Source organism: Peromyscus californicus, unplaced genomic scaffold, assembly GCF_007827085.1.
Source record: "Peromyscus californicus insignis strain IS unplaced genomic scaffold, ASM782708v3 Scaffold_11__1_contigs__length_118956290, whole genome shotgun sequence".
Classification (NCBI taxonomy): Eukaryota; Metazoa; Chordata; class Mammalia; order Rodentia; family Cricetidae; genus Peromyscus; species Peromyscus californicus.
In genome coordinates this window covers 114,394,637-114,421,400 of record NW_026294402.1, presented here as the reverse complement: position 1 = coordinate 114,421,400, position 26,764 = coordinate 114,394,637, and the positions used below count along the sequence as shown (strand labels likewise).

The following is a 26,764-nucleotide window of genomic DNA, read 5'->3' as shown; positions in this document are numbered from 1 at the left end:
GTGACATCCGGGAGGGCGTGGCCTGGCCACACGTGACCAAGCCACGCAGCGGAGGGAGAGGGCGGCCATGGGGCTGGGGGCAAGCACCCAGCAGCCGGCGGGCGGCGAGGGCTTCCACCTGCACGGGGTGAGCCGCTGAACCGGGGCGGCGGGCGGGCATCGGGGAGGGTTACACGGCTCTGGGGGCCCGCGGTGACCTCCTTGCCAGCTTGAGTAGGCTCAGCGCACACAAGACCCGAAGTCCCTTGTGTGAGGCGCAGTGCAAGGGGCTGGAGGAGCTCGAGGGCTTTGGGAAGGCTGCAGCGGGGTGAGGTGGCCATAATGAGTGGAGCCAGGGTGGGCACTGGGACCCCAGAGTGAAACATCCCGAGACTTGGGTGAGGCCTTACGTGTCACTTGCAGGGAGGTATGAGCGAGCGAACAGGCTTCTGGGAAGTAGAGACAAAGTCGTTCATAGCCTGGTTGATAAAGAGGTGGGGGAATATGGGATTGGGGATAGGAAGGGCTTTGGACACAGCCCCCTGGCTATTCCTCCTTGAAAAGTGGGTAGATGCAGAGCTGTGTGGAGGCAGGCAGGTTTATCAGGTTGGCGCCTGGCTGTTTACAGGTCAGCCTGCCTGCCTTCCTGCCGTCAGACAGGATCTTATATGTAGCTCAAGCTGGTCTCAAACTCTCAGTTGCCCTCCTTTCTCAGCCTCTTTTAAACTGTATTTATTTATTTATTTTTTTTGAGATGGTCTCACTATGTAGCCCTGACTGGCCTGGAACTTGCTACATAGACCATGCTTCTCTGGTCTATGTCAAAGGAAGGCTGGCATTGGGCTAAGAAATGGTTCCTAGCAGGAAAGCCACGTTGGCTTTGCAGACCAGAGGTGACGAGATTTGAGCCTGGGGGTTGGCAGACTTTGGAATGCATCCTCCCGAGAGTGTTTTAAAGCATATTTGCACAAGGGGTGTGGGAGGTGAGGTCGTGGTACGAGTGAAGGCAAGAAGGGCTTGTTGAAGGGGACGGGTCAGAGGATGAGAGTCCTTCACAGAGATGTAGTTTTACTCTGTGTGTGTGTGTGTGTGTGTGTGTGTGTGTGTGTGTGTGTGTGCGCGCGCGCGCGTGTGTGCGTGTGCGCGTCTCACCCACGAGTGAGGGTGCCTGCAGAAGTCAAAGGCTTCAGATCCCTTCAAGTTGGAGTTACAGGCATTTGGGAGCTGCCCCATATGCATGCTGGGAACTGAACCCAGGTCCTCTGAAAGAGCAGTATGCTCTTTTAACTCCTGACCTGTCTCTCCAGTCCCTGTTTTGTTTTTTGATATAGGATCTCTTGTAGCCAAGGATGGCCTTACTCCGTATCCTCCTGCCTCCAGCTCCCGAGCACTAGTGTTCCTGGCTGTAGACGTGTTTTTGAACATATGCTGTATGGCAGGCGGAGCTTCAGGCACTGAGAAAACATGGAAAACAGTACAGTATGGAGAGAAGGAAGGCCAGAAAGAGCTGTGTGTAATGGGTGTGATGGCTCACATCTGCTGGTGTGCAGAGGTAAAGGCAGGAAGACTCCAAGTTCGAGGACAGTCTGTGTTATACATCAAGACTCTTAGCTCAGAAACAGACACCGTGGGCTGAAGAGATGACTCAGCAGCTAAGAACACTTGCCTTCTGGACAGCCCAGGTTCAGTTCCTGGCGCTGTGTGTCTGTGTGTGTATGCACAAGCAAAAGTAACTACACCGAGTTGTTCACATCTGCCTGTAACTTCAGCTCCAGGGTATCCAAAGTCTTCTGGCTTCCACAAGCATACACACACACCTGGCATCTTCATACACTGGTGTACAGGCACGTGCTTGTGCACGCACATACACACACACACACAAAATTCTTAAACATACAAATAAATATGTGCTACATGGTAACAAGAAAAGTAACATAGGTTACTATGTTAGCTAGCAAGAAAAGTAACATAGGTTAAGGGGATGAAGAGTGATACCCGGATGGGTCTGGTCAAGAAAGATGTCTGCTCAGTGTCTGAGCAGAAAGATGTGTGCTCAGTGTTTGAGCAGACTCCCGGAAGCAGAGTGGAGGGAGGAGCAGCGGGAGGTGGGTGGTGGGTTCTACCAGCCTGTCAGAGAAATTGCCACCAAGCCAGGCTGGTGTGCAGGGTGGTGTGGCCGCCGTCAGGAGAGTGTGGAGGATGAGGCTGGGCATGCAGGACCTTCCATGTTGTCCCGATGACTTGGAGAGCTTTTGGTTTTGCGGTGCTGGTGATCCAACCTGGGCCTCCTGGATGCAGGGGATCAACCTGGGCCTCCTGGATGCTGGGGATCCAACCTGGGCCTCCTGGATGCTGGGGATCCAACCTGGGCCTCCTGGATGCAGGGGATCTAACCTGGGCCTCCTGGATGCAGGGGATCAACCTGGGCCTCCTGGATGCAGGGGAACCAACCTGGGCCTCCTGGATGCAGGGGATCAACCTGGGCCTCCTGGATGCAGGGGATCCAACCTGGGCCTCCTAGATGCAGGGGATCCTTCCCCAGGTCCTGAGACTTGATATTTTATTTGGAGATACTGTCTGTAGCATTTGTTGTTGTTGTTGTTTTGTTTTGTTTTTTGTTTTTCAAGACAGGGTTTCTCTTGGTACCTGTCCTGGATCTCACTCTGTAGACCAGGCTGGCCTCAAACTCACAGAGATCCGCCTGCCTCTGCCTCCTAAGTGCTGAGATTTAAGGCGTGTGCCACCACCGCCTGGCCTGTCTGTAGAATTTTTGTTGTTTAAGATTTTATTTATTTATTAGATTTATTATTTATGTGTAAGAATGTTTTGTGTACAGGTATGTTTGTGCCTGGTACCCACAGAGGCCTTGGAATTGGAGTCATGGATGGTTGAGAACCACCCTGTGGGTGCTGGAACTGAACCCAGGTCCTCTACACGAGCAACAAGTGCTCTTGACCACTGAGCCACCTCTCCAGCTCCTCTCAGAAGATTTTAAGTGGAAGGATGACATTATCTACACACACACACACACACACACACACACACACACACTTTTAAAGGGCTTTTTACACTTACATTTGAGTGTGTACATATGCATGTATGAAATGGCATGTATATGTGGAGGTCAGTGGAATTGGTTCTCTCTGTCCACCATTTGGGTTCCAGGTTTGGCATCAAGTGTCTTCACCTGCTGAGCCATCCCACCAGTCCCCTATTGCCGTGTGTGTGTGTGTGTGTGTGTGTGTGTGTGTGTGTGTGTGTGTACATATATATTTGTTTGTGTGTTTTGTTTTTTTGAGACAAGGTTTTTCTGTGTATCCCTGACTGTCCTGAAACTTGCTTTGTAGACCAGGTTGGCCTTGAACTCACGGAGATCCACCTGCCTCTGCCTTGTGAGTTTTGGGATTAAGGACGTGTGCCACCGCTGCTTGGCTGCCATTTACTTATATTTTTAAGAGCCAAAGAACAAGGGAGCTAAATTGTCTGAATTTTGTCATTGCCAATCTTCTCAGGCACATTGGTGATGCCCTTGCCCTCGGCACTCAGGGAATGTGCAGTAGTGGAGGAGTTACACACACAGAACATGCTGTTGTAATCAGGTTGCATTTTCTCAGATCAGATGGCTATGTTACAGAGCTGCTTTTCTCATGTAGAAATTGGAACAGTGAAACGGCCTACAGATTGCTTAAAGCATAGGAGGCGTTAGCATCTGGGTGCTTGGCACCCAGCCACTGTCTCGAGTCTGTCCCAGTTCATTCCATAGGGTCCTTGGCTGGAGGGAAGGTGTGGGGTTAGGAAAAGCTGAGCATGCTCTAGGCTTCGGGGGTGGTGTGCATCGGGAGTTGTCAGGGAGAGCAGGGTGGAAGGGCAGTGGGTTTTGTAGGAATAAGGTACATTGGGCAACAGCTTAGATCATTTCAGCTGTTGGAGCTCTAATGGGCAGTGTAGACAGTGTAGAGGACAGATCCACAGGCCTGAGTAGGTGGAGGTCGTAGATGGCCAGGGGGACCAGAGCTTCCAGACCTCATTAACGATGGTGGGTTGCTGACACCAGGCGAAGGAGGTGACACTTGCCTCTTAGGAGCAAAGTGGCCTTGGGTAACAAGGGAGTTGGGGTGGTTTGGAAGAGGTCCTGCTTTGGAGGACCCCCCACCCTCTAACATATCCTAGTCCTGTGGTCTTCAAAAGCCTCTAGAGCAGTGGTTCACAACCTGTGGGTCGTGTCCCCTCCAGGGGTGGAATGACCCTTCACAGGGGTCACTAAGACCATCAGAAAACAGGTATTTACATTATGATTCATAACAGTAACAAAATCACAGTTAGGAAATAGCAGTGAAAGTAATTTTATGGCTGGGTGTCACCACAACATGAGGAACTGTATTAAAGGGTCTCAGTGTTAGGAAGGTTGAGAACCATGGTCTAATAGGGACAGAGGGCAGGTCTCAGAGCCCCTGAAGTAGGGCTCCCAGAGGGATGGAACAGGACTTGAAGTCCCCAGACAGGCCAAGAACAGCTTGCCCTAGGGGATGGGCCAGCAACCAACATGGGCCTACTCCCATTGGTGGCTGTGGCAGCTCCAGGAGGTGGCACTCAGGGACTCAGTTGGTGCTACTGTTAGGAGGGAGTTGTCCTATCAGGGCCAAACTGTCCTTGAACTAGAGACACCTCAGCACTTTGTTCTCATCAGGCTCCTGAAAAGTTCTTCATCTTGGGGAATCCAATGGAGGCACCAAGGATCTGAAGTCACATGAGTCCTGTGTTCTGTAACCTGGATTGTTACCTTGGGGCCTGGCTGATGCCTGGCCCAAGAAGTAATCAAGTGTTCCTAGTAAAAGGCTTGAGCCAAAGGCCTAGGTGCATCTTTAGGGTTCAGGACTTGGGGACAAAGGCTGCATTGTTTGAGCAAGACACTGTAGATGGGGCTTGCCATGTGTCCTGGGTACAGCTTGTGATGTGTCCTGGGAACAGCTTATGATGGGGAGCTTGAGATGTGTCTTGGGCACAGTGTGTGATGTGTCCCGGGAACAGTTTGTGTTGGGGAGCTTATGATGGGGAGCTTGAGATGTGTCCTGGATACAGCTTGTGATGTGTCCTGGGAACAGCTTGTGATGGGGAGCTTGAGATGTGTCCTGGGTACAGTTTTCGATGTGTCCCGAGTACAGCTTGTGATGGGGAGCTTGAGATGTGTCCCGGGTACAGCTTGAGATGGGGAGCTGGCTGTACTTTGGAGACAGCAGTGAACTGGTAGTTGAGAGGGGCAGGGAGCACCCAAAGGGGTGGGGAGCAGTGGGAACAGAACTGTGTGACTGAACTCATGCAGAGGTCAGTCCTGAGCCTGGGATCTGCTTTCCTTCGCCATTGGGCTATCGTTGCCTGCTCGAGTGGGGCTAGGCCAGCTACTCAGGCTCTAGGCTCTTTAGGATCTGGCCACTCTGCAAGGCCTGGCTGCACTTCTCCTGCATGTCTAGGCTTTCTGGCCAATCCCTCTGGCCTCCCAGCCAGCTGCAGCCCAGTTTTGGGGTTGGGGACAGTATTCCCTGTCTTACTCCCAGGACTGTGTGAGTCCTTTCTGGAAGCATCTGCGTGTCAGGGAAAGTCATTTTCCCCAGAGGAAACTTGTGTCTGAGAAGGGAGTGAGTGGGACATAGGATGACCCTTGGTAGTGGCTGGAGCAGTTGTGCAGGTGGGAGTCCTTCCCAGTGGTGCAGGGCTTCTCGGATCTGTGTGAGTCAGGCCATGACTTGCCTCTGCCTGTGACAGGTGCAGGAGAACTCGCCGGCCCAGCAGGCAGGCCTGGAACCCTACTTTGACTTCATCATCACCATCGGGCACTCGAGGCTGGTGAGGGTCCCCACTTCCTCCGTCCCCACAGCATGCCCCGCCTGCTTCTGCCCCCCTTTTCTCCCTGGGTGGACCAGGGCTAGAGGGACTCTTGGAGGTGGCCACCAGGCCTAAGACGGCTGCCTTTCAAGGCATATGAGGCCTTTGGACATGGGCCTAAGAGGCCTCTTACTGGCTTCATTATGTTTTCTGGCCATCTTAGGGACCAAGGCTTGGTAGGACTTGGGGTGCCTGGAGCTGGGTAGTGGCGGTCGGGCTATAGTGGCTGCAGGCCCAAACCTAGCCCATGAAGCTGGGTCCAGTTACTGTCCCAGGTTGTCCTCATACCAGGCCCTCGATGCCTCTCAGGCTCTGACGGGTCCGAGGGTTCTGGCCCAGGGGTGGGAGGCCTCAGACTGAGCCGGCCCCTCCTGGCCCGTGCAGAACAAGGAGAACGACACACTGAAGGCCCTGCTGAAGGCCAACGTGGAGAAGCCGGTGAAGCTGGAAGTATTCAACATGAAGACCATGAAGGTTCGAGAGGTGGAGGTGGTGCCCAGCAACATGTGGGGTGGCCAGGGCCTGCTGGGAGCCAGCGTGCGCTTCTGCAGCTTCCGAAGGGCCAGTGAGCACGTGTGGCATGTACTGGTGAGTACCGGCAGGGCGTGTGGACCGGGCAGGTCCGGGGCACTCGGGAGCAGGATGGCCAGGTGGGTGGGGCCGGGAGCAGAGGGCAGCGCTGTGGGATCTGGCTTTGTCCCAGTGTCCTCAGAGGGCAGCTGATGATTGCTTTTTTTTTTTGGTTTTTCGAGACAGGGTTTCTCTGTGTAGCTTTGCGCCTTTCCTGGATCTCGCTCTGTAGACCAGGCTGGCCTCGAACTCACAGAGATCCACCTGCCTCTGCCTCCCAAGTGCTGGGATTAAAGGTGTGCGCCACCACCGCCCGGCTGATGATTGCTTTTGCTGGCTGTGTGACTTTGGGCATTCTTGTTCAGTTTTTGTTGTTTTAGGACAGGGTCTCACTATGTAGCCCTCATTGGCCTCGCATGTGTAGACCAGATTGGCCACAAACCTGCAGAGATCCACCTGCCTCTGCCTCCCAAGTGCTGGGATTAAGTGTACACCACCACATCTGGCCTCTCTAGGCATTCTTAACTGCCCACCTTAGTTTCTTTCTTTCTTTTAAATTTTGTTTTATTGTGACCAGATGGTGGTGGTGCACACCTTTAATCCCAGCACTTGGGAGGTAGAGGCAGGTGGATCTCAGTGAGTTTGAGGCCAGCCTGGTCTACAGAGTGAGTTCTAGGACAGCCAGGGCTACACAGACAACCCTGTCTCAAAAAAGCACTCTCCCCCTCACCCCCCCCCAAATAGAGTTGTTGCTTTTAGAGGACCTTGGTTCGATTCACAGCACCCACATGGCAGCTCACAACCATCTGACTCCTGTTCCAGGGGACCCAACACCCTCTTTTGGCCTCCATGAGTACCACACATGTATGTGGTGCACAGACATACATGTAGGCAAAACACCCATACACGTAAAATAAAAATAAATAAATCTTAGCCGGGCAGTGGTGGTGCACCCCTTTAATCCCAGCACTCGGGAGGCAGAGGCAGGTGGGTCTCTGTAAGTTCGAGTCCAGCCTGGGCTACAGGAGTTCCAGGACAGCCAGGACTACACAGAGAAACCCTGTCTCGAAAAACCCAAAAGAAAAAAAATTGTTTTATTATTTTGTGTATATGGGCGATTTGTCTGCATGTATTGTATGTGCACCGTGTGTGTGCGCCCCTAGAGGTCGGAAGAGGACCTTGGGTCCCCTGGGACTGGCATTACAGAGGGTTGTGAGCTGCCGTGTGGGTGCTGGGAACCAAACGTGGGTCTCGTGCCAGAGCAGCCAGTGCTCTTACCCTCCGGGCTGTCTGCACGGCTCCTTGTCTTGGTCCCTCTTGAAGGGTGGGCCAGCATGAGCCGCCAGCGGTCCACTTCAGGGTTAGTGTTGCTCCAGGTGGATAGTTTCTGTGACCTGTCGCCGTGCAGCAGCTACGTGAGCGAATTTCCTAACAACTGCCCCAGATGTTAAGCATTAGGTGACAGACACATGCACACCTGGCACCTGTGAGCATCGGTGGTACCCGAGTTCTCCGATGCTCCTGGTCTGGCGGAGGGAGAGCGTCCCCTGCTGGAAGGTTTGCTGGTTGGGGTTCTCTGGGGAATCTTTGTGGTGTACCTCTGCATGAAATGGGCAGATGAGGCAGACTCCGGAGCACTCCTCAGGAGCACTCCTCAGGAGCAGTGGGGCTGCCCCAGGGCTGTCATGCTTCTGGCTGGATGGCTGCTTGTTTTGGGTCATATGTCCCAGGGGTGCCCAGCTCTTGACCTGTGGGTTTTGAGAGCATGTCTCTTTATTTTATGTGGTGTTATAGTGAGCATGCTTTTGTCATCTGTGAAGCTCACACTACAGAACCACACAGCTCATAACTAATATCATTAATGCTTTGTTTTTATTTTCAAATGATTACATTTATTTTTTGTGGGTGCATGTGTGCCCTGGCACACGTGGAGGTCAGAGGGTTAGAGTACAACATTCTTTCCACCATGTGGGCTCCTGGGGGCTGAACTCAGGTCCAGCCTGACATTCTTTGCAGTAAAGTGGCTCATCCTTTAAAAAAAAAAAAAAAAAAAAAAAAGGATGTATGTATGTGTGAATACGTGCTCATTTGTGTGTGCATATGGAGGCAAAAAGACAATCTTGGGTATCAAGATTTCCTTGGAAATCTTGTTCATCTACACTCTGGCCAGTGAGTCTCCAGGATGTGCCTGTCTCCACCTCCCTAGCCAGTTAGAGGTACACACCACCTGGACTGTGGGGCTTGATCTCAGGTAAAGGCGAGCACTTCACTGATTGAGCCAACCCCAGCCCCCTCTCCCCCCATAATGGTTTCCTAGTTTCTGATTTGGGGTGGACTGTACTAATAGCTGTCCCGGGCTGCATGTGGCCATAGGCCATGGTTGGCCATAGGCCATGGCTGGACACTATGCTTTCGTAAAACTCTCCCAGGGAAAAAGGAAGGAGGGTCTTCTTAGTTTTCCTCCTCATGTTTCCAGCCTCTGTCTGTGACACAGGCAGCCAGCTCAGGTTGCCAGGCTTTGGGGCAAATACCCTTCCCTGCTGTGTGTGTGCAAGCGTGGCAGCATGTGTTGACATGTTAGCATAACATGTGTTGACACCACATTCCCTCTCTCTCTACACCTTTGGAGACAGGGTCCCTACCTAACCTGCTGACTGCTACGGCCCTGGCTGTGCTCATGGCTGCTGGGGATCCAAACCCTGGATCTCATGCTTACACCCCACCCACAAACCATCTCCCCTGCCCCTGGTTTTCTTTAAGTTTTTTGAAACGGGGCCTCACTATGTAGCTGTGGCTGGCCTGGAACTCGTCATGTGGGTCACGCTAACCTTGAACTCAGAGAGGAGTGCTGGGAGTGTGGAGGCACACTGTCCAGGGTCCGATGCTGGACTGCGTGCAGGTGCTGCCCTCTGCTGGTTAGGCTGTAAACCCCGGGGAGGAGAAAATTGGGCCCTGTGAAGAAGGCACTCTGGCTTGAAGCCTTGCATGGCAGCGGAGGACTAGTGTCCTCCCTAGAGAGACAACACCCCGCCTCTTGTCTCGGCTCAGCAGGGACTCTTAGTTTATCCTCCTTACCTCAGGACGTGGAGCCCTCTTCACCTGCTGCCTTGGCTGGCCTGTGCCCCTACACAGACTATGTAGTTGGCTCTGACCAGATTCTCCAGGAGGTAAGGAGCCCATGGTGTCTGTTTCCAGGCCTCCTGAAGGGGTGTGGACAGATGTGTTGTGCAGAGGTGTCTCATTGAGGCTTCCAGGTCAACACTGGAAGCAGCCCTCAGACACTGTGTCTCTCCTAGTCTGAAGACTTCTTTACACTCATTGAGTCCCATGAGGGGAAGCCTCTGAAGCTGATGGTGTATAATTCTGAGTCCGACTCCTGCCGGGAGGTGACTGTGACTCCCAATGCAGCCTGGGGTGGAGAGGGCAGGTACTTCCTGGGGTCAGAGGGCTACAGGGCTAGATGGGTGGGCTGGCCCAGTGGGCTTGGGCTCCTGGCATCCCTTGGAGGAGACAGAGCTGTCCCCCAGAGTCCTGAGGTTCATCCCTGCTCAGTCACGGTTGTGGGTGGGGGTGGTGTAGGTAGGGAGGGCTGTGTCGTGGACAACCCTGATGGAACGTTTCTGGCCTTCCACAGTCTGGGGTGTGGTATTGGTTATGGGTATCTACATCGGATCCCAACGCAGCCTTCCAGCCACTACAAGAAGCCAGTTGGGGCCTCACCAGCTGGCACCCCACCAGCTAACACTCCACAACTTAATGCCTTGCCTCTTGGGGCCCCACCACCTTGGCCCATCCTTCAGGACTCTTCTGGCCCAGAGTTGGGTGACAGGCACAGTGTCATGGAGGTATGTGGGGAGGGAGGAGAGGAGTGTCTGGGGCAGTGGGTCTGCCAGTTGGAGGCCGGGCCTGAGGTTTTTGTGCCTGTAGAAGGCCCATCGGCTTCTGGTAGTCAGCAGCAGCAGAGCCCTGCTTGGGTACAGTAAAGCACACTTTTGGCTCTGTTGCCCTTGGGAGTGGAGGCGAGGCGCTGGTACTCATTTGGTGAGTGGAAAACTGAGACCCAGAAGTGGGCACAACATTGAGCTACAGTGAGGTAGGAGACAGCTGGCCAGTGTTGGACATGTTAGGATGCATGGTCCCCATATGCACCTGGGTTCAAGGGAGGCTCAAGGACTAGGGGTAGTATTTGTGGATACCTGGAAATCCTTCGCAGTGTCAGAAAGGCCGCCCCCCCCCCCCCCCCCCCCCCGCAGTGTGTCTGTTGCAGGGAGGATCTGGCCTGACCCCATCACTCAGGGAAGGGAAGGGTGACGTTTACAGTGCCAGGGTGGGCTGCAGTTAGGTTGGACTGAACACATTTCTGTACTGGATCTTTACGGGCACTGCCCTGACCCTCAGTTTCTTCTTTCCTGACATCTCTAGGACCTGCCACAGGTCTCTGGTGGCTTCATGGAAGGACAGCTCGTTGGGCCTGGGTATCCTAGCCATGGCGCTGCCGACTGTGAGGGATGCCCACGTTCCATAGAGATCCCTCTTCAGCCTCCACCTCCAGTGCAGCGGGTCATGGATCCAGGTATGGGACAGGCCCCAGAGGAGACAGAGGCACCCAGAGCCCTGGTGCTGAAGTGGGCTGCAGGCTCAGGGTTAGACTTGTACAGTAAGTGCCCCAGCATTCCTCCTGCTAATCTGTCAGTCCAATCAGGAGTGGAGAGAGGTGGTCAATTTTAGGTCACTTGACAGATAGAGGCAGAGCAGGGTCAGGGCCTACTGCCATGGTGCTACTCCATGGTGTTCAACTCCTGGACAGGCAGTGGCAGCCTCCATGGGGTTAGGTGGAGGGCATTTGTGGGGCCAAGGGCAAGGTTAGGTGCTCCAAGAACATGGCAGGGGAGCCAGGCTCCCAGATTTCCAGTAGTTGGAGTTTTCTGTGAGCAAAGAACTGGGCTCCTCCTCTCCTCCTCAGGCTTCCTGGATGTGTCGGGTATCTCTCTCCTGGACAGCAGCAACACCAGTGTGTGCCCTAGCCTGTCACCTTCCACAGTGCTCACCTCCACGGCAGTCTCCGCCTCAGGACCAGAGGACGTGGGTTCCAGCAGCAGTTCTCATGAGCGGGGTGGTAAGTGACCTTCAGTGACGCCCCCCAAGAACCCTGGGTTTAGGGAGGGCTGCCCTGAGATCCTAAGGTGGGTTAGGGTTGGTTGTAGCCAGGGATTCATGTTTGACCTCTAAGCCTCCACCAGAGCTGGCTGCAGGGGGGTAATCGCTGAGGTTGGGCCTCCTCAGCCTCACTTTGTTTCAGGTGAAGCCACGTGGTCAGGGTCAGAGTTTGAGGTCTCCTTCCCGGACAGTCCGGGTGCCCAGGCCCAGGTGGACCACCTGCCCCAGCTGACTCTCCCTGATGGCCTCACCTCTGCATCCTCACCAGAAGACGGACTGTCTGCAGAGCTGCTGGAAGCACAGACTGAGGATCCAGCAGACCCAGAGACTGAGGGGCCAGGCAGCCAAACTCAGGTCCCCCTGGAGCCACAGCCTGGGCTGTGAGGAGGCTCCTGGTGACCTTTGGTGTTGCTTAGCTTATGTCTGTGTGGCTCTTTAGGCTGCAGCTCCTAGTGAGGGTTAGGGTCAAGGGCTTTGCTAGTCTCCTCCTAGGGGCCAGCCTTCACCCTAGTTCTGGACTGGGGCAGGGAAGCTGGGAACAACAGCCAGCTTCTGAGTTGAGGCAGAGGATGGACTCTAGGCTGCCTCACTGAGGCACTGAAGTCTCCTGGGTAGGGAGAGGCAGCAGGGCCTGATCACCCTGATCACGATGGAGTGTGAAGATCAGGTGAGGGATAAGAGAGGCTGTCTCTGTCTGCCAGCAGGCCCACCTGTACTGAGGAGGACCCCAAGTCCCAATGCCTCCCCCATTCTAATCCTTATGCTGGAGGAGAGAGGTAGTGTACTTGGCCACTTTGTTCTCAAGTTGGAAAATTCTAGGCCCTTCACAGGGATCTACCTGTGCTAGTCACACACACACACACCCGCCCCGGGTGTGGAGGGGGCACACACTCCAGTTGTATGTCGGTGACCCCTCCTCCCAGGCCCCACAGACAGACAACAGGTTCTGAGTAGACAAGGATTCAGCCAGGTCTGATGGTGAACAGGCACAAACTTACTTATGCTCACCATCAAAACCCCTCTCTCTGTACCTCTTCGCTCTAGCTCCACCCTAGGAGACTGGATGGCAGTGGGCCTGTCTGTCCTTAGTATGAGGGAAACTGTCCCGACAACTCTAGGTGCCTTTAGTTTAGAGGCCAAGGCTAGGAGAGATTGTCTGCTCTGCTGTCTTTCTACAGATGGCACCGGGCATGTCCTCGCTCATCACTGTAAGTTGCCTCTGGTCTTGTTCTCCAGTCTCATATGTCCGCAGACCGCATGTAACTATGTGTACAGGGCACTTAGGCTGTTAAGCTAAGGACTCTGTTCTAGGAAGCACAGGCCACACAACACAGTGGGCCAGGTCTCAGCTGGGCAAACACTGAGCCCCGAGCACTAGGAATACATCTCTCTCCAGGCCTGAGTGCCAGGAATGTCGGCATGCAGTGCCACCACCACAGAGCTGCTCTGGGCCAGCTCACCTTAGCTCTGTACTAGGCACTCTGACCCCTGGCTTCCCTAACTGGAAGGTTCTGCTCCCTGAGACCTCATAAGTGGGTAAGATGGATGTTGATGATGTTTCCAATATGAAGCCCAGACATTTCTTTCCCTGTAATCTGCTGTGAAGGCAAATGACAAGTAAAAAAATAAATGTGTAAGACACACTGAAATAGTTTAACTAAAGCTTTATTCTATACAACTTGAAATACAGACTCTGACCCTTTTGGCATTGCAGACTGTCCAATTTTCTGGAAACTTATTACTGATTTTGTCTAGAGGGGAAAAAGCACAACCATGCTGGGGGTAAAATCCACCACAGGGACACAGCGAACTGCCTGCGGCTCAGCACTGGCCATGACCGTGAAGCCCACTGCGTGCAGAGCCCCTCCTGCAAACACTGCTGAGGGCTGGGCACCGCCCCCCCCCCCTTGCTTTTAGTTCACACATCACTAAAAATACATACCAAAAGTGGGCTGTTGTGGCTAACAGATAAAAAGGACCTGTGTAAAAAAGCCGCCAGTTGCTCTGAGGAAGGGAGAGCATCTTAACGCCTGGGAAATGTCTTTGCTCACTTGAGGGTGTGGACGCCATGGCATGTCTGTGCTCCACAGTCAGCTGTGAGGGGACCCTGTTCTGCAGTTGTGCAGATCAATGCCTCAATTTGTAAGGGACAGACCTGGACCCATCAGCTGCCCCCAGCAGAACCTGTGAAGATGTAGAAAAGAAAAAGCCCTCCGCAGCTCCTGCTCCTGGGGGCAGGCCACACTCAGCAGGGAGTGACTGGACTGGAACAAACTGCCCCTGAAGGCACTTGTGCTTCTGGCTTTGTTCGAGGCTCCTCTTCTGGAGTGTCGGGGGACCACTCATCTGTCTGATTGAGAATGACTTTGGGAAGGGTCCAAAGTGTTTTCTGCCAAAGTTGAAGTGTTTATCCCCAATAAGTTAATATTCTGTACAAGATCCAAGTGAGTCTATGAAAGCTTTTGATTGTTAGAAAGACAAGGAAAGATCTGGACGCAGGTACAACAAAAGCCCGCGTATAAAACTGGAAAAACAAACATGGACCACGATATAAATATCAAATCAACTCAACTGTGAGATCTTTTTACTCTAAATAACATACGCTGTAGGTAGCCTTTGAATGAAATGGAAACTTCAGCATGGTCTTACGTTTTGACAGCATCATGCTGCTCGCCCAGGGCAAAAGCTGTGGTTCCCTCTGGCTCTGCCTGTGAGGAAGACAGGGTGGGCACTCGAGGAAGGACCGCGCACAGTGGCTCGGGCTCCTGTGCAGCCAGGTTACTGAAGGGCAGTACTTGGCACTGCGCCCTGGCCCTGGAGTTGTAGAAGGTCTTCCTACAGAGCATAGCTGAGATTCGGTATTTCAAATGAGCCCAAGATGGTCATTTCTTATGAAACGGGCTGGCTCTTGAATTGTGCAACAGTGATGATTCCCATTAAAAAGAACTTTTACATGATGATGAAAACAACTTTTTTTTTTGTAATTTGGAAAAAGCCTCCACAGATGCTGCATGAGTGGAATGCACTTAGAAAAGCTGCAGAACTCGTGAGTTTGAAACTCAAACACGGTGACAGACGTGGCCCCACTGATGTTCCCTACCAAGTGCTAAGAGACAGAGGTGGGCCCTTCAAAAGGAGTCAGCGAAGTCTGTGCTGGCCTGCTGAGGCTCTCTGTACATCTCCAAGGACAGTGCCTGGGGCTCTTCTGTCCCTGCACTGAATCCCTGGGGACACCTTAATCTATGCACGGAGCCTGGTTCTATATTACATCTCCATTAGTCACTTCACCCAATCCGCCGGTGGAGGTCCTGCTCCCGGTAGGGCTTGGTGGGCTTCCTAGGACTACTCGGGGCCACAGAGGAAGGCTGATGAATAACCCAGGAGCATGGGCCCACCCTTCACGTGGACTTCTGACGGTAATGGAGTGTGAGGTCTCCACCACTCTTCCATATGAAGTGCTTTACTGTTCGAAGGTCCATATTTGGGTCCAAAACCTGAATAGTCAAAGTGCATTGAAAACATCAAGGTCACTAACAGCTAAAGGCATCCTTAACTAGGGCTCCTCCAGGTGGCCCGGCTTGCTCCCCACTGTGCTGAGGAGCCTGGTTTTGCCTCCACACATGGAATCTGAAATGTGTGCCTCTGCTGCTCCACCAGCAGTGCTGGCTCAGCTCTGCCTGAGGACACGCTGTGACCTCAGTCGTAATTCCATCTCTTCTCTACCCACCTCCACTCCAAATTCTTAACATGAAAGAGAACATCCTGCAAATCAAGATGACCTTGCCCCTGTTAAGCAGGCACAGCCCTACTGTGGGCATCTGTAAATCTGTGTCCTCTTCCTGAGCATCTCCCTCAGGTGGAGAGTAGCTTCAGGTGTGCTGAAGAACCTTTCCAAAAGACACTGGGCTCTTCAGAGCCTCTGAAAGCCGATGCCCCTGGAGGCCAACAGCTTGAGAATCTGAGCACATGTTACGTGACTTTCTGAGTACCTCTGCAAGGAGACAAAGCTATGCTCTTCAGGCCCACTCACCTGGTCCTGGCACAGAAGTTCAATTTTCTCCTCTGCCAACACGGCAATATCCTCCTCCTTCTCCTGTTCTGGCTTTTCGTTATTAGAAGAACTAGTGGTTTGAGACTCATTATCCAGGTTGATGATCTTCTCATAGACATGTTCCATCACCTTCCGGACCTGCAGCATGTCACTGGCAGAGAGTCTGTCTCTAGAAAAGACAATGACATGTTTTGACATCACGAAAAATCTCTTACTATTTTTCACTGTGTCAACATCTAAAGATAAATGTCACAAGACATTGAAAATCAATACATGTTTTTAGTCACTGCCTTGATCCATTTGAAAGCTGTCAGAAAGAGTTCCTAGGGTGCCCTTCTAGCGCTCATGTACACGCAATAGCTACCTGCATTTCATTCCTTCAAGTACTCGCCTGAAGGGAGGGCAGACCCGGGCAGACCCATCAATTAACTACCCAGGGCTTAGTGTTACTTCCCACTGCTGTGCCTTCAACCAGATGCAGACAATGGACACCCCAGTGGCTGGCTTGTCCTAAATTACACAACTAAAGTCCCTTTCTTCTAAGTCCTCCCCTCTGCTATCAGTCAACCACCATCAAGCCTCACAGCTAAGGGTTAAACTCTTCATGGACCCTGAGGTTGTCACTGAATCTACTTGAAGTGATGTCTACAGCTTGCTATAAAGTGACCCAGTGTGTGCATGTGGAGGGGAGTGTTGGAGCAGGCGGAGGCACAGACAGAACAGAACACTTAGCCTCACGGTGGTCACTCCTCAAGTGGCTGGCTGGCCACTGGTCCCTCTGTGTGAGCTTGGGAATCCCCTGAGAGTTTAACAGCCCTGCTGGCTTTACTTGCTAGCTTATACGTACCAATAACGGTTCAGACTTCCTTGCTAGACCTCAACTTCTCTGCCGTAAGCCTCTCTTGGAGCCACGTCTACCTATCAGGAATTTCCGGTGCTATGTCATGGCATGGCTCTGCGACCTGGCATTCAAATTCAGTCATGAAGCTTCGACCTTGTCTTCTTACTCCACCCTGTGTGTGGGAACATGCACCCCCATGCCCATCTCTGGTATCTTGAGCCTACTCCTGCTTGGGAACTGTGTCTTTGGGCAGCCCACCCGTCCGTCTGTGTTCAGGTGATTCCTTCTAGAAACCTCCTGGAAGCTCTTCTCAGAAGCGGGTTATTTTCCCACTCTCATTGTCCCTAAGTATAAGCATAAAAAGCAGCTACTGTACACAGGTGTTGTCCCTAATGGAATTGTGTAGTTTAGAGACAGGTCTCACATGGCCTTGAACTGATTCTCCTCTGTCCACCTCCTAAGAACTGGGATTACAGGTGTGTGCCACCACACACAGCTTACTAGGTCTTGCTATGGAATCTCGGCTAGCCTGGAACTCACTAGGCACTACCCGGAACTACCAAGGCACGAGTCGGCAATTATGGGCTAGGCTAAACTGTGATAGGAGACAAGCTCCACAATAAGCAGCCTCTCTGACCTAGCACCGGTCCCCTTATTACAGAGGGGCCAGAAGGACAGAGGCGGCTGCAGTAACTGGAATAAGGAAGCGCAACAGTTACTTACTTTTTTAAAGTTTTTGCTCCTGAAGATGCATGAGGTTGGAGGTAGAAAGGAATTTTGTTGAATTTGGGCATATTTTTCTGAAATATTAAAAGTTTAAGAGGTATAATAGTTTCTATTAGCTGATAAAAATAAAATGCTGTCAATAGAAAACATGATTTGCAAATAACTATTTTTACAATCAAATGACTTTTAATGTAATTTATAGTAAGTTATCAACTGAAGTGTGCCTTAAGAGAAAATTTATCAGCAAGTATGATGTTTAGTTTATAATAAGAATAGATGAAGACAAATTATATGTAATATCAGTACCAAAAATAGTCTTTGTGGCATGGCTTTTCTGAAATTGTTGTAGAAGGCATTACAAGAGAACAAACCTAACATTTGAAAGCTGTATAAACCAGAACACTGGTGCTGATGACTGAGGGCCTAACCAGAAAGAAGCCTGAGTGTCTGGAGAGCCCTGGAGCCTTCACCTGCTGCATGGGTGGACCATGCCCCAGTGGAGAGGCATTAGGCTCTCCTCCTACCTCCCTCTGACAGAGGGAGGTCTACCATGAAGAAAATCCCTGTTCTCAAAGACGACTGAAATCATCTGGTCAGCTTTCTCAGGGCATAAGCCATGCCGTAGGGTCAGTAATGCATCTGGGAGAGTTCTACACTCAAAAGGAAGCAGTGGTTTATGGGAAGCTTGGACAAGGAAGGCCACAGAATACCCACCAGGTGTCATATTGGCTCTAAGTTCTTGGGGTGGTGTATCTGGGGTAGGAAACAAATTTTCTAAAGCTTTAAGAGATTAAATCCCTTTTCATATGGCTTTAGGAATACAAACTAGTCAAGAGGACATAAGAAAGTGTCTACAGGAATTTAGTGCACAGTAAAGACAGCATTTCAGATTAGTAGAGACAGGTCAGACTCCAGAGGCTACACGGGCACCCTGCTTAGTTCTCTGGAGAAAGTTAGAGTCTCACCTCACACCAAACACAAGAAGTAACAGATTAAAGGGGCAGGCAGGAAAATGACAAAGTAGGAAAATCTCAGCCAAGGAGGCTTGCCCCACCCCCATTCTGGGTTAGGAGACCTAACAAAACACGGAACTCAGACCACGAACGAGCAATTGATTATACCTGGCAAAGAACCCTGGACAAAGTAAACATTTAATGAAGGCACAGAGGAGGAGTCAGGTTAATAGGAACGAAGGCCACCTACAAGTCAGTGAGACGAACGAGCCGTAGAGGAACGGCAAGCACACCAGCAGGCAGGTGACAGAGACCAAGGCCAGTATGAAAAGACGCTTAACCTCACCACGAGTAAAGAAAATTCCACATCAAAGCCATCAGACAGTATCTGCCTATCGTGCAGCAAAGGTGAAGTGTCCAGTGTCCAGTGAAGTGGGGGTGGCTGTGGGAACTGGGCATTCATACACTGTTGGTTCAGAAGTAAATTGCCTTTGTGAAGGGCAATTTGGCATTATCAAAATTTAAAATGTGCATACCCTTTGATCCAGCAATTCCACTTCTAGGAATTTATCCTAAAAAGTACACAAAGATACATGTACAAGGACGTTCACTGCAGCACTGTTTGCAATAGAAAACATTGGAAACAACCCGAGTCCATTAATAAGGGGCTGATCAAATAAAAAATGCTACATAAACACAGCAGAATAGGGTGCGGTCATTTAAGGGAATAGTCCATAAGCACAGGCACGAACACATGTCCAAGACATATTTAAATAAAAAGGTTGCAGAACACTGTAGAGATCTTGTGCAGAATAAGATGAGCTATACACTTACACATGCACACAGATAATATATGCTCAAAGTGTAGGTGAACAGAGTAGCAAAGGCTGCGTCAACCTCGTGGTGCTCCCTCTGGGAGAAGGGCGGGGTGCAAGGGGGGGGAGGGTGGATGGTAAGAGGTGGGCACTCCACTCTAAACACCAATTATCTTATAGAATAAGCATATATTATTGTTACAACTGAAACCCGACAAATATTGATATGTAAACTATTATCAAATGCGTCTGCAACTTGGGAACTTCAGGAAAGCAGAGGGGCTTCCACCTGGCAGGCGACTTTTGTTACAGTTTAAGACTGTGCTGTCTAAGGCAGTCCTTAATGTCACGATCTGGGAAAAGTAAAAGGGCAAAGTGGGAGTGGAGGACACTTACATCCACAGTGATGTCAATTACCCATTGTGGTACCGTCTCATTGAGAAGCATCGCCTCAGTCTCACCCCCGGAATCCCGGCAGAGCAGCCTAGGCACAATCCATCAGGTAGTCAGTGTCATGACAAGCGAGGGGACAGCAGAGGAGGAGCCCTCACAGCGCTCACTGAGGACGGCAGAGGTGACAGCAGGGCAGGGAGACTTGGGCCCTGATGAAGTTGCTTCTGAGTCCTGGGTCACCATAGGGAGCACTCGGCAGAGGGCCTAGCCAGTGCCATGGTTCACGGCAGGACTTCGCCTGCAGTGAGGTTCTAGTTGGGTTCCTACACTCAGGGACCATCACAAAAGAACAAAGTCTATACTCGGGGGCAGGACAAACATTCTCCTCACTTCTGACAACTATGTGATACTGGTAACACTTGCCCAGCTCCACTACAGCTGTGCTGGAAGCTGGGGGTGAGCTACACCAGCTTTTCCTTTCTTGGAGGGTCCAGAGAGGATTTCCCGGCAGCCCAGGTGGAGCCACAACAGTTCCCAGGAAGAGCCCAGCCTATCTTGCCTGGTCTGGTCCCCTGTGGGTGGGGACTGCTGTAATGCTATCTGATCTCTGCCCCTGCCAGTACCAGCAGAGATGCTGCCTGGAGGCAGGCATCTGAGGGAAAGGGAGGGACCATGAATCTTGCCTTGGCCCTTCTGGATCTGAGCTCACTGCACCAGGCATTGAACTATCTATCTCAAGGACATTTTTAGAAGGTAGTGACACACTGTTCATGTCTGAGCCAGCACTTCCTAGCAAGAGAGTTGGTCTGTTAGGCAAGGCCTTTCTCAGGCAGGGCCTCTGGTCCTTCTCATTCGTACCTGAACAATGTGCGACCTCCAGCTTCACCAAAGATCACAGGGGTGTGGGGGGGCACTTGGAAATACCCATTTCCCTTCTGGACTCTGCTCTCCTGCTCCCCACTCACTAGGAAAGACAGGCAGGCCATTAGTGCTGAGACCACTTGTAAACACTGATCACAACAGGCTGTAAACATTGCAACCTTCTAAAAATAAAACATCCTGGGGCTGGAGAGATGGCTCAGTGGTTAAGAACACTGACTACTCTTCCAGAGGACCTGGGTTTAGTCGCGAGTAACCACACAGTGGTTCACAACTATCTGTAATTCCAGTTCCAGGGGACCCAACACTCCTTCTGGTCTCCATGGGCACTGGGTATACAGGTGTCACACATACATACAAGCTGGAAAACACTGATACACATCAAATTAAGAGCCAGGCAGATCTCTGTGAGTTCGAGGCCAGCCTGGTCTACAGAGCGAGATCCAGGACAGGCACCAAAACTACAGAGAGAAACCTTGTCTTGAAAAAAAACCAAAAGAAAAAAATAAATCTAAAAAAAAAAATTTAAAGTAAAAATGCTGTTCCTCGCCAGAGTGAGAAAAACAGGTGGAAAGACGCTTACAGATAAGAGGGGCTGCTCTTCCAGAGGACCCGAGTTCAGTTCCTAGCACACACGCTGCCTGTACAGCTCCAGGGGATCTGATGCCCTTGTCTGGCTTTCACATGCATCCCCACAGGTGGCATATACATATAAATTTTTTTAAATATTAAAAAAAGTAATAAAAGGTAAAAAACAAATTCCTAAAAATAAGAATTCTTACTTTATATTGGTTGTATTTCAGAGGTTCTTACCAGAAGTCCAGCATGCTACCCACTGTGAAATAGAGCCCCCTTTGGAGGGTTTTAATACAAGATAAATGTAGCTGACCCAGGGCCTGCCCTGCATGCACGTACCCTGCTGGTCTCCAGCGCCCTGTAAACTGGAGTGCAGTGGCACCCTCTGTCATCCCAGCACTTGGGACAGAGGTAGGAGGAGCTATGGCAACTGTGGGCCAGTTTGGACTACAAGACACCTGTCTCAAAAAAGACAAAGGGAGAGGAACAGGATTCATAAACAGGTGTCTTGCCAGGTGGCGGCAGTGGTGCACACCTTTAATCCCAGGATTTGGGAGGCAGAAGCAGATGGATCTCTGTGTGTTCGAGGCCAGCCTGGTCTACAGAGTGAGTTCCAGATAGCCAAAGCTACACAGGGAAACCCTGTCTTGAAAAACCAAACTAAACAACAAAAAAACTCCCCAAACAACAGGTATCTTAACCACCGTTATACAGAGGTAGCTGGTTATGTTTCTGTTTTGTCTTTTCTGGGGGGTTGGGTTTTGGTTATTTTGCAGGGATTAAAGGTGTGCACCACCACCACATGGCAAGTTTCTATTTTGACTATCAAACATGGGGTTTCTTTCACCTGTGAGAGCCACACCCCATAGTGGTCTCATCTCCTGCAAGCTGTCTCAATTCACTGGACATTCTCACTTAGGTGCAGAAAGGAGAAAATGAACTGGGCATACCACAGACACATGTCACACTTCAGCACACTGTGTCAACTCTTGCTTTTCTGAACATACACACACTAACCATGGTTCACTTCACTCTCTTCTTCATCCATGGGAGTCACATGTGTTCTCGGCCAGTACTCCAGAAGTGCCTGGAGCAGAAGTCCTCCTAAGTTCACTGCAAGGCAACAGGGGAAACGGGGAGAGTTGGCGATCTAAGACAGAGGAAGGTCATGTGTGGATGTTACCTCTGATGCTGGAGAAGCACAACCACAGGGCAGGGGCAGGCTATGAAGACAGACGGCAGCTAGACACCCAAAGGCAGAGGCAGGTTCTTAGGGGAGGGACCTGCACGTGAGTGCCTAGGGCTATATATACACAAGCCCGGTGGCTTTGAAGTGGCACTGTCCGAGCTGACAGTAAATTCTTTTTTCTTTTCTTTGTTGAGTTCAGCCTGGCTTTTGACTCTTCATCTTTCTTCCTACTCCCAAGTACAGGGATAACAGGGCATGTGCCATTATGCTGGGGTGCACATGCTTAAGCTCCTAACTCAGAACCAGAGACAGGCAAGTCTCAGCATCTGATCTCAAATCTGAAATGATGATGCAGAAGAAACTCTACACTGATCTTCAGCAGGCAGTCACTTTTTTCTTTCCTTTTTGTAAAGACAGGGTTTACACTGTAGCTAAACTAAGGCTGCCCTGGAACCCATGCAATTCTCCTGCCTCAGCATCCCGAGCTGGGATTACAAGCATGAGCCATTATGCCTAGCTTAGCTATTCTTCAAAAACAAAATAACATGACACTATGTGCAGAGAAACTCCGCTGAAGCCAGCAATACTTCATTTGTACACACGTGTTGACTTCTACACACCAAATTCTTAGAAGAATGCCGAGTGAAGATACCGTAAGTGTCCTGATGAGCCAGGCAGTGGTGGCGCATACTTTTAATCCCAGCAATCGGGAGGCAGAGGCAGGCTAATCTCTGTGAGTTCAAGGCCAGTCTGGTCTACAGAGTGAGTTCTAGGACAGCCAGGATTACACAGTGAAACCCTGTCTCAAAAAAAACCAAAAACCAAAAAAAAAAAAAAAAAAAAAAAACCAAACCACAACAAAAAAGGGGGGACACTTACAAAGATGACTAGCCAGCAATCCCTGCCCAGATCCACCTTCTTCAACGGAAGACACTTAACTCACATTTTGGGTCTGACCCGTCGGGACTGCTGAAGCCAGCATCTTTCGCAGAAACCCAGGCAGCAAAGCAGTCACTTTCATCCAGAGTAATCGTCAGCATCTGTCAGAGGCAACAATGTCAGTGGTCCTCACTCCTTTCTACAGCAGCTGAACTTGCATGCATCCGCACACTAGACTAAGGCGTTAAGCCATGCTTCCTGGGAATCAACGCAGCTATGGCTTACTTTACGCAAGTGCCAAAGGCTTAAATGATAGTTTACTAAGGTGAGGGGAAAAAGCAATTGCACATACTTAAAAACATCAACCTCTGTAAGAACAGTTAGGGCATGCTAGGGATTTTCAATTATCCAAAATCACACAGATATTGATTGATAACTCACCCCTGTTTTTAGATCTACTGAGAACCAATTTGGAACATACACCATTTTAAATCTTTTCTTAATTTCGTCTTCAAAGTCCACTTTGCCCAAATCTTCCACTTTGCACGCCTGCACAAGGAAGCACAATTGTCAGCATGAAGTGACAGACTCAATGACTGACACTTCACTCTTCCACATTTCACACTGGTTTAAATCATTCTCAAGTTTTATCCTAAGGCCTTTAAATAGCTACTTGTTAGTACATTTTAAATTAATGAGCTGGAGAGATGGCTCAGTGAAGAGCACGTGTTGCTCTTGAAGAGAACCTGGGTTCAGTTGCCAGCACCCACCTGGCTCACAACCACCCCTGACTCTAGGTCTAGGGATCTAGTGCCTTCTTCTGATCTCCCTGGGCACCAGGCACACACGTGATACACAGACATACACGGAAGCAAATGCTCACACATAAAAAAATTCTTAATTTTTTTTTTAAACTGAAAATAAACTTTTCTAGGGGCTGGGGCTATAATTTAATTCTGCTACTACTAAACTGCCTTCACATTCACCTAAAGCACTATCAGGTAAAATTTAAAGCAAAGGGAAGAAAAGTCACCAAACAACACGTTAGGAGTGCTTGCTTAGAGTGTGAAGTTAGGGTTGGGGATTTAGCTCAGTGGTAGAGCGCTTGCCTAGCAAGCGCAAGGCCCTGGGTTCGGTCCTCAGCTCTGAAAAAAAAAAAAAAAGTGTAAAGTTCCTTTCAGACAACAGCTGGCCCAGGAAGGAGAGCTGTGCTTCCCTGACCATCTTAAGACTTCCAGGGCTGGAGACATGGCTCAGTGGTTAAGAGCACTTGTTCTTGCAGAAGATCCAAGTTCAATTCCCAGCACACACATGGACGCTCAAAGATCCATAACTCCCAGTTCCAGGATATCTGATTACCTCTTCTGACCTCTGTGGGCACCAGGCACACACATGGTACAGTCATAAAGGCAAAACACTCATATATATAAAATTTAAAAAAATCTTAAAAAAAAAAAGACTTCTGCACACTTCTCATTCTAAAAGTTTATGTACTTCCTCAACTATGCCTTGAACATCCTCTGGTGCTAGAGTGGCTTCCAGCTGTCACACTCTTCAGTGCTGAACCCCAATACAAAGTGTCTCTCCTGGATGCTCAGCTCAACATCAACATGGCCATCTCCTCACAGGCAGGCAGACATACTCTCCCACATCCCACTGCTCCCAATGTCCCAAGGAGAACTTACACCACCATAACATACTCAAGCCACAGGAACTCCTATTTCCCAGAAGCCTATGCCATTTACTGCACACACATTCCTCGATGCTGGCAGCACCCTGCCCCTAGACCACTCTCTTTTGCTCTCTGGAAACCCAAGCCCTGGCTCCATTCCAATACAGTTATCTCAAGTGCTTACCCTCATCTGAGCTCCATCAATATCCACATGGAGGACATAAATGACCTGCTGCCTGCCCCTCAGATCTGCACTGTATCTGCCACCATAAAGTCTCCAGCCACAACTGGACTGCTCATGCTATTTGGAAGTGCATGTGAGTGCCTAAGCAAGGAAAAGGTACCTTCTGCTCATGTTCTGATCCTCCTTTCCTGGAAACGTGTGCAGCTTGTTTGTTGTGACCTGTCGTCGTCCCCGCCCCAAACACACACAGGGGTTCTCTGTGTAGTCCTGGCTGTCCTGGATCTCACTCTGTAGACCAAGCTGGCCTCGAACTCAGAGATCCGCCTGCCCCTGCCTCCTGAGTGCTAGGATTAAAGGCGTGTGTCACCACCGCATGGCTTGCTGTGTTGTTTTATCTAGCCTGGTGCTTCAGCCTACCTAGTGGACTGCACAGCTGTCTGCCCACCAAGATAAACTCACATCCACTAATTTATCCCGATGGCTGGGCTGTTATCTTCTACCTCTACCACTTCCATCCACAACAGAAACCCAGGACTCACCCTCCTATTTTCCTTTCCTTCACACTCTCCACTTTCTTTCTTTCTATCCTGTTTCCCACCCATTTTGCTGTAGCAGATCCCTATGTTGCATGGCTCTGAAATATGCCCTTGTCATCACCAGGAAATGGGTGAAAGTCATTTCGGGGTGAAGGCACAGGTTCGGATAAGTCTAGCAGGTCACTGGCTACAAACCAGAACACAGCTCTGCTGATTCCTCCATGTCCCCAGGCCTCCTTGACTTCTTTACCCTCTTAGGTTTAGTATACCAGATCATGGGACTTCAAAACTCTCAAGGTTCACTATCTGGATACGGGAAGCTGTTTACAGAGATAACAATCGTGCACACTAGCTCAGAGCTCCACCCAAGCAGAACTATGTCCCATTCAGACAGTAGGGTTCCCAGAGCAGCTAACCAGACCAAGAGTGCATGACAGAACGACACGCAGAAGACTACCAGCTCTGCCTTAGAGATGCTAGTTTGACAGGACTCCTGGGACTGTGGAGAGTCATGCAGGGCAGCACGACCTAGGTCCACACTGGGGCGAGGACGGGGTAGCCAGGGAAGAATCAAGCAGTTTTGCTGGTGAGCAATTGAGGTTTCTTTGGATCCGCCCAGTTACCATGGACCTTTTTGTGAAAGAAAGGACAGGATAGAAAGCTCTCTCTGCACTCAATGAATTATCTAGCCTAAAATGCCAGTATCATAAAGGGGTGAGAACTCTGATGGATCCTTTTCAAGAAAGGCAGCCTCTGATACAACTTATAACATAGTAACCAGGGAAATGGTTTAGGTGCTTAAAAAGGTAAACTACCACATCATCCTTTAAAGTATCTCTCCCACCCCCATATAAAATATTACTGCAAATAAATCTTGATTATCATGTACAAAGAAGGAAAAGTAAGGGGAATGCGTGATCCCACGACCTTTAATTCCAGACACTTACCTTCAACACGTCCCAATATGCCACATTGTTATTTGTATCTTTGGTTAATATATGTCTCTTATCATTAAGGATGTGGCACTGAATGATACTAGCGCCCCCTGAAGGAGGAAAAAAGAACAATTGGCAAGAGACAAAGGGTGCCTTTCTACTCATCATCTGAAGTGGCGTGGGCGTGTGTGCGCGCGCGTGCGTGCGTGCGTGTGTGGAGGCGTGAGCACCTCGCTGCACATGCGCTCAGGCGACAACTCGAGTTGGTTCTCCCCTTCCACCTTTACAAGGGCGTGGAGGCTAGAACCCACGCTGTGCCGAGTCAGCCCGCCAGCCCGGCATTCACGCTTGCTTCCACCTCGTCACGAGCACTCCACTCTGAGGGAAGAGCTACAGGAGGCTGACTCCAAGTGCTAACATGAAATACACATTTGTTTTCTCAGCCAGCCAAAGCACAGAATGTGAGGCTCACGTCTCACGTCTCTGGTCTGTGCCAAAGAGGAGATTAGAGACATTCTCCACTGGTTATTGTGTTGTAGGGTGAAAATG

General features: G+C 50.5%; 2 protein-coding genes across 6 annotated transcripts in view; one reads left to right on the top strand and one right to left on the bottom strand.

Annotated features, from left to right (window-relative positions):
• The first annotated feature begins 1 nt into the window (after position 1).
• Positions 2–13,235, top strand: Gorasp1 (golgi reassembly stacking protein 1). 3 transcript variants are annotated; one of them, XM_052724278.1, is made up of 9 exons: positions 2–127; positions 5,740–5,820; positions 6,244–6,447; positions 9,510–9,596; positions 9,726–9,856; positions 10,064–10,274; positions 10,852–11,002; positions 11,393–11,545; positions 11,729–13,235. In XM_052724278.1, exons 1-9 carry the CDS (start codon positions 68–70, stop codon positions 11,968–11,970), a joined length of 1,320 nt encoding a protein of 439 aa, XP_052580238.1. In that variant the 5' UTR covers positions 2–67; the 3' UTR covers positions 11,971–13,235. The 3 variants fall into 3 exon arrangements, with proteins under 3 accessions (XP_052580238.1, XP_052580247.1, XP_052580256.1); XM_052724287.1 differs by lacking the exon at positions 9,510–9,596; XM_052724296.1 differs by lacking the exons at positions 9,726–9,856; positions 10,064–10,274.
• Positions 13,236–26,764, bottom strand: part of Wdr48 (WD repeat domain 48) — a 40,207-nt gene continuing 26,678 nt past the window's right edge. For 2 of the 3 annotated variants that reach the window (XM_052724263.1, XM_052724245.1), the window contains exons 11-20: positions 26,228–26,325; positions 23,330–23,437; positions 22,953–23,049; positions 21,838–21,933; positions 20,224–20,329; positions 19,369–19,456; positions 18,694–18,729; positions 17,202–17,278; positions 15,617–15,806; positions 13,236–15,080 (exon numbers count right to left, since the gene is read on the bottom strand). In XM_052724263.1, coding sequence (XP_052580223.1) covers positions 14,985–15,080; positions 15,617–15,806; positions 17,202–17,278; positions 18,694–18,729; positions 19,369–19,456; positions 20,224–20,329; positions 21,838–21,933; positions 22,953–23,049; positions 23,330–23,437; positions 26,228–26,325 — 992 coding nt within the window. In that variant the 3' untranslated portion in view covers positions 13,236–14,984. The remainder of the gene's footprint in view (positions 15,081–15,616; positions 15,807–17,201; positions 17,279–18,693; positions 18,730–19,368; positions 19,457–20,223; positions 20,330–21,837; positions 21,934–22,952; positions 23,050–23,329; positions 23,438–26,227; positions 26,326–26,764) is intronic. The other variant, XM_052724254.1, reaches the window with a different exon arrangement.

What these genes read in the sequence shown, in the direction of transcription:
- Gorasp1 (XM_052724278.1), top strand. Translation starts at nt 68, where the DNA reads ATGGGGCTGGGGGCAAGCACCCAGCAGCCGGCGGGCGGCGAGGGCTTC. An exon ending in AGCACGTGTGGCATGTACTG is followed by an intron (nt 6,448 to 9,509) that starts GTGAGTACCGGC and finishes TCCTTACCTCAG; the next exon opens with GACGTGGAGCCCTCTTCACC. An exon ending in GCCTGGGGTGGAGAGGGCAG is followed by an intron (nt 9,857 to 10,063) that starts GTACTTCCTGGG and finishes GGCCTTCCACAG; the next exon opens with TCTGGGGTGTGGTATTGGTT.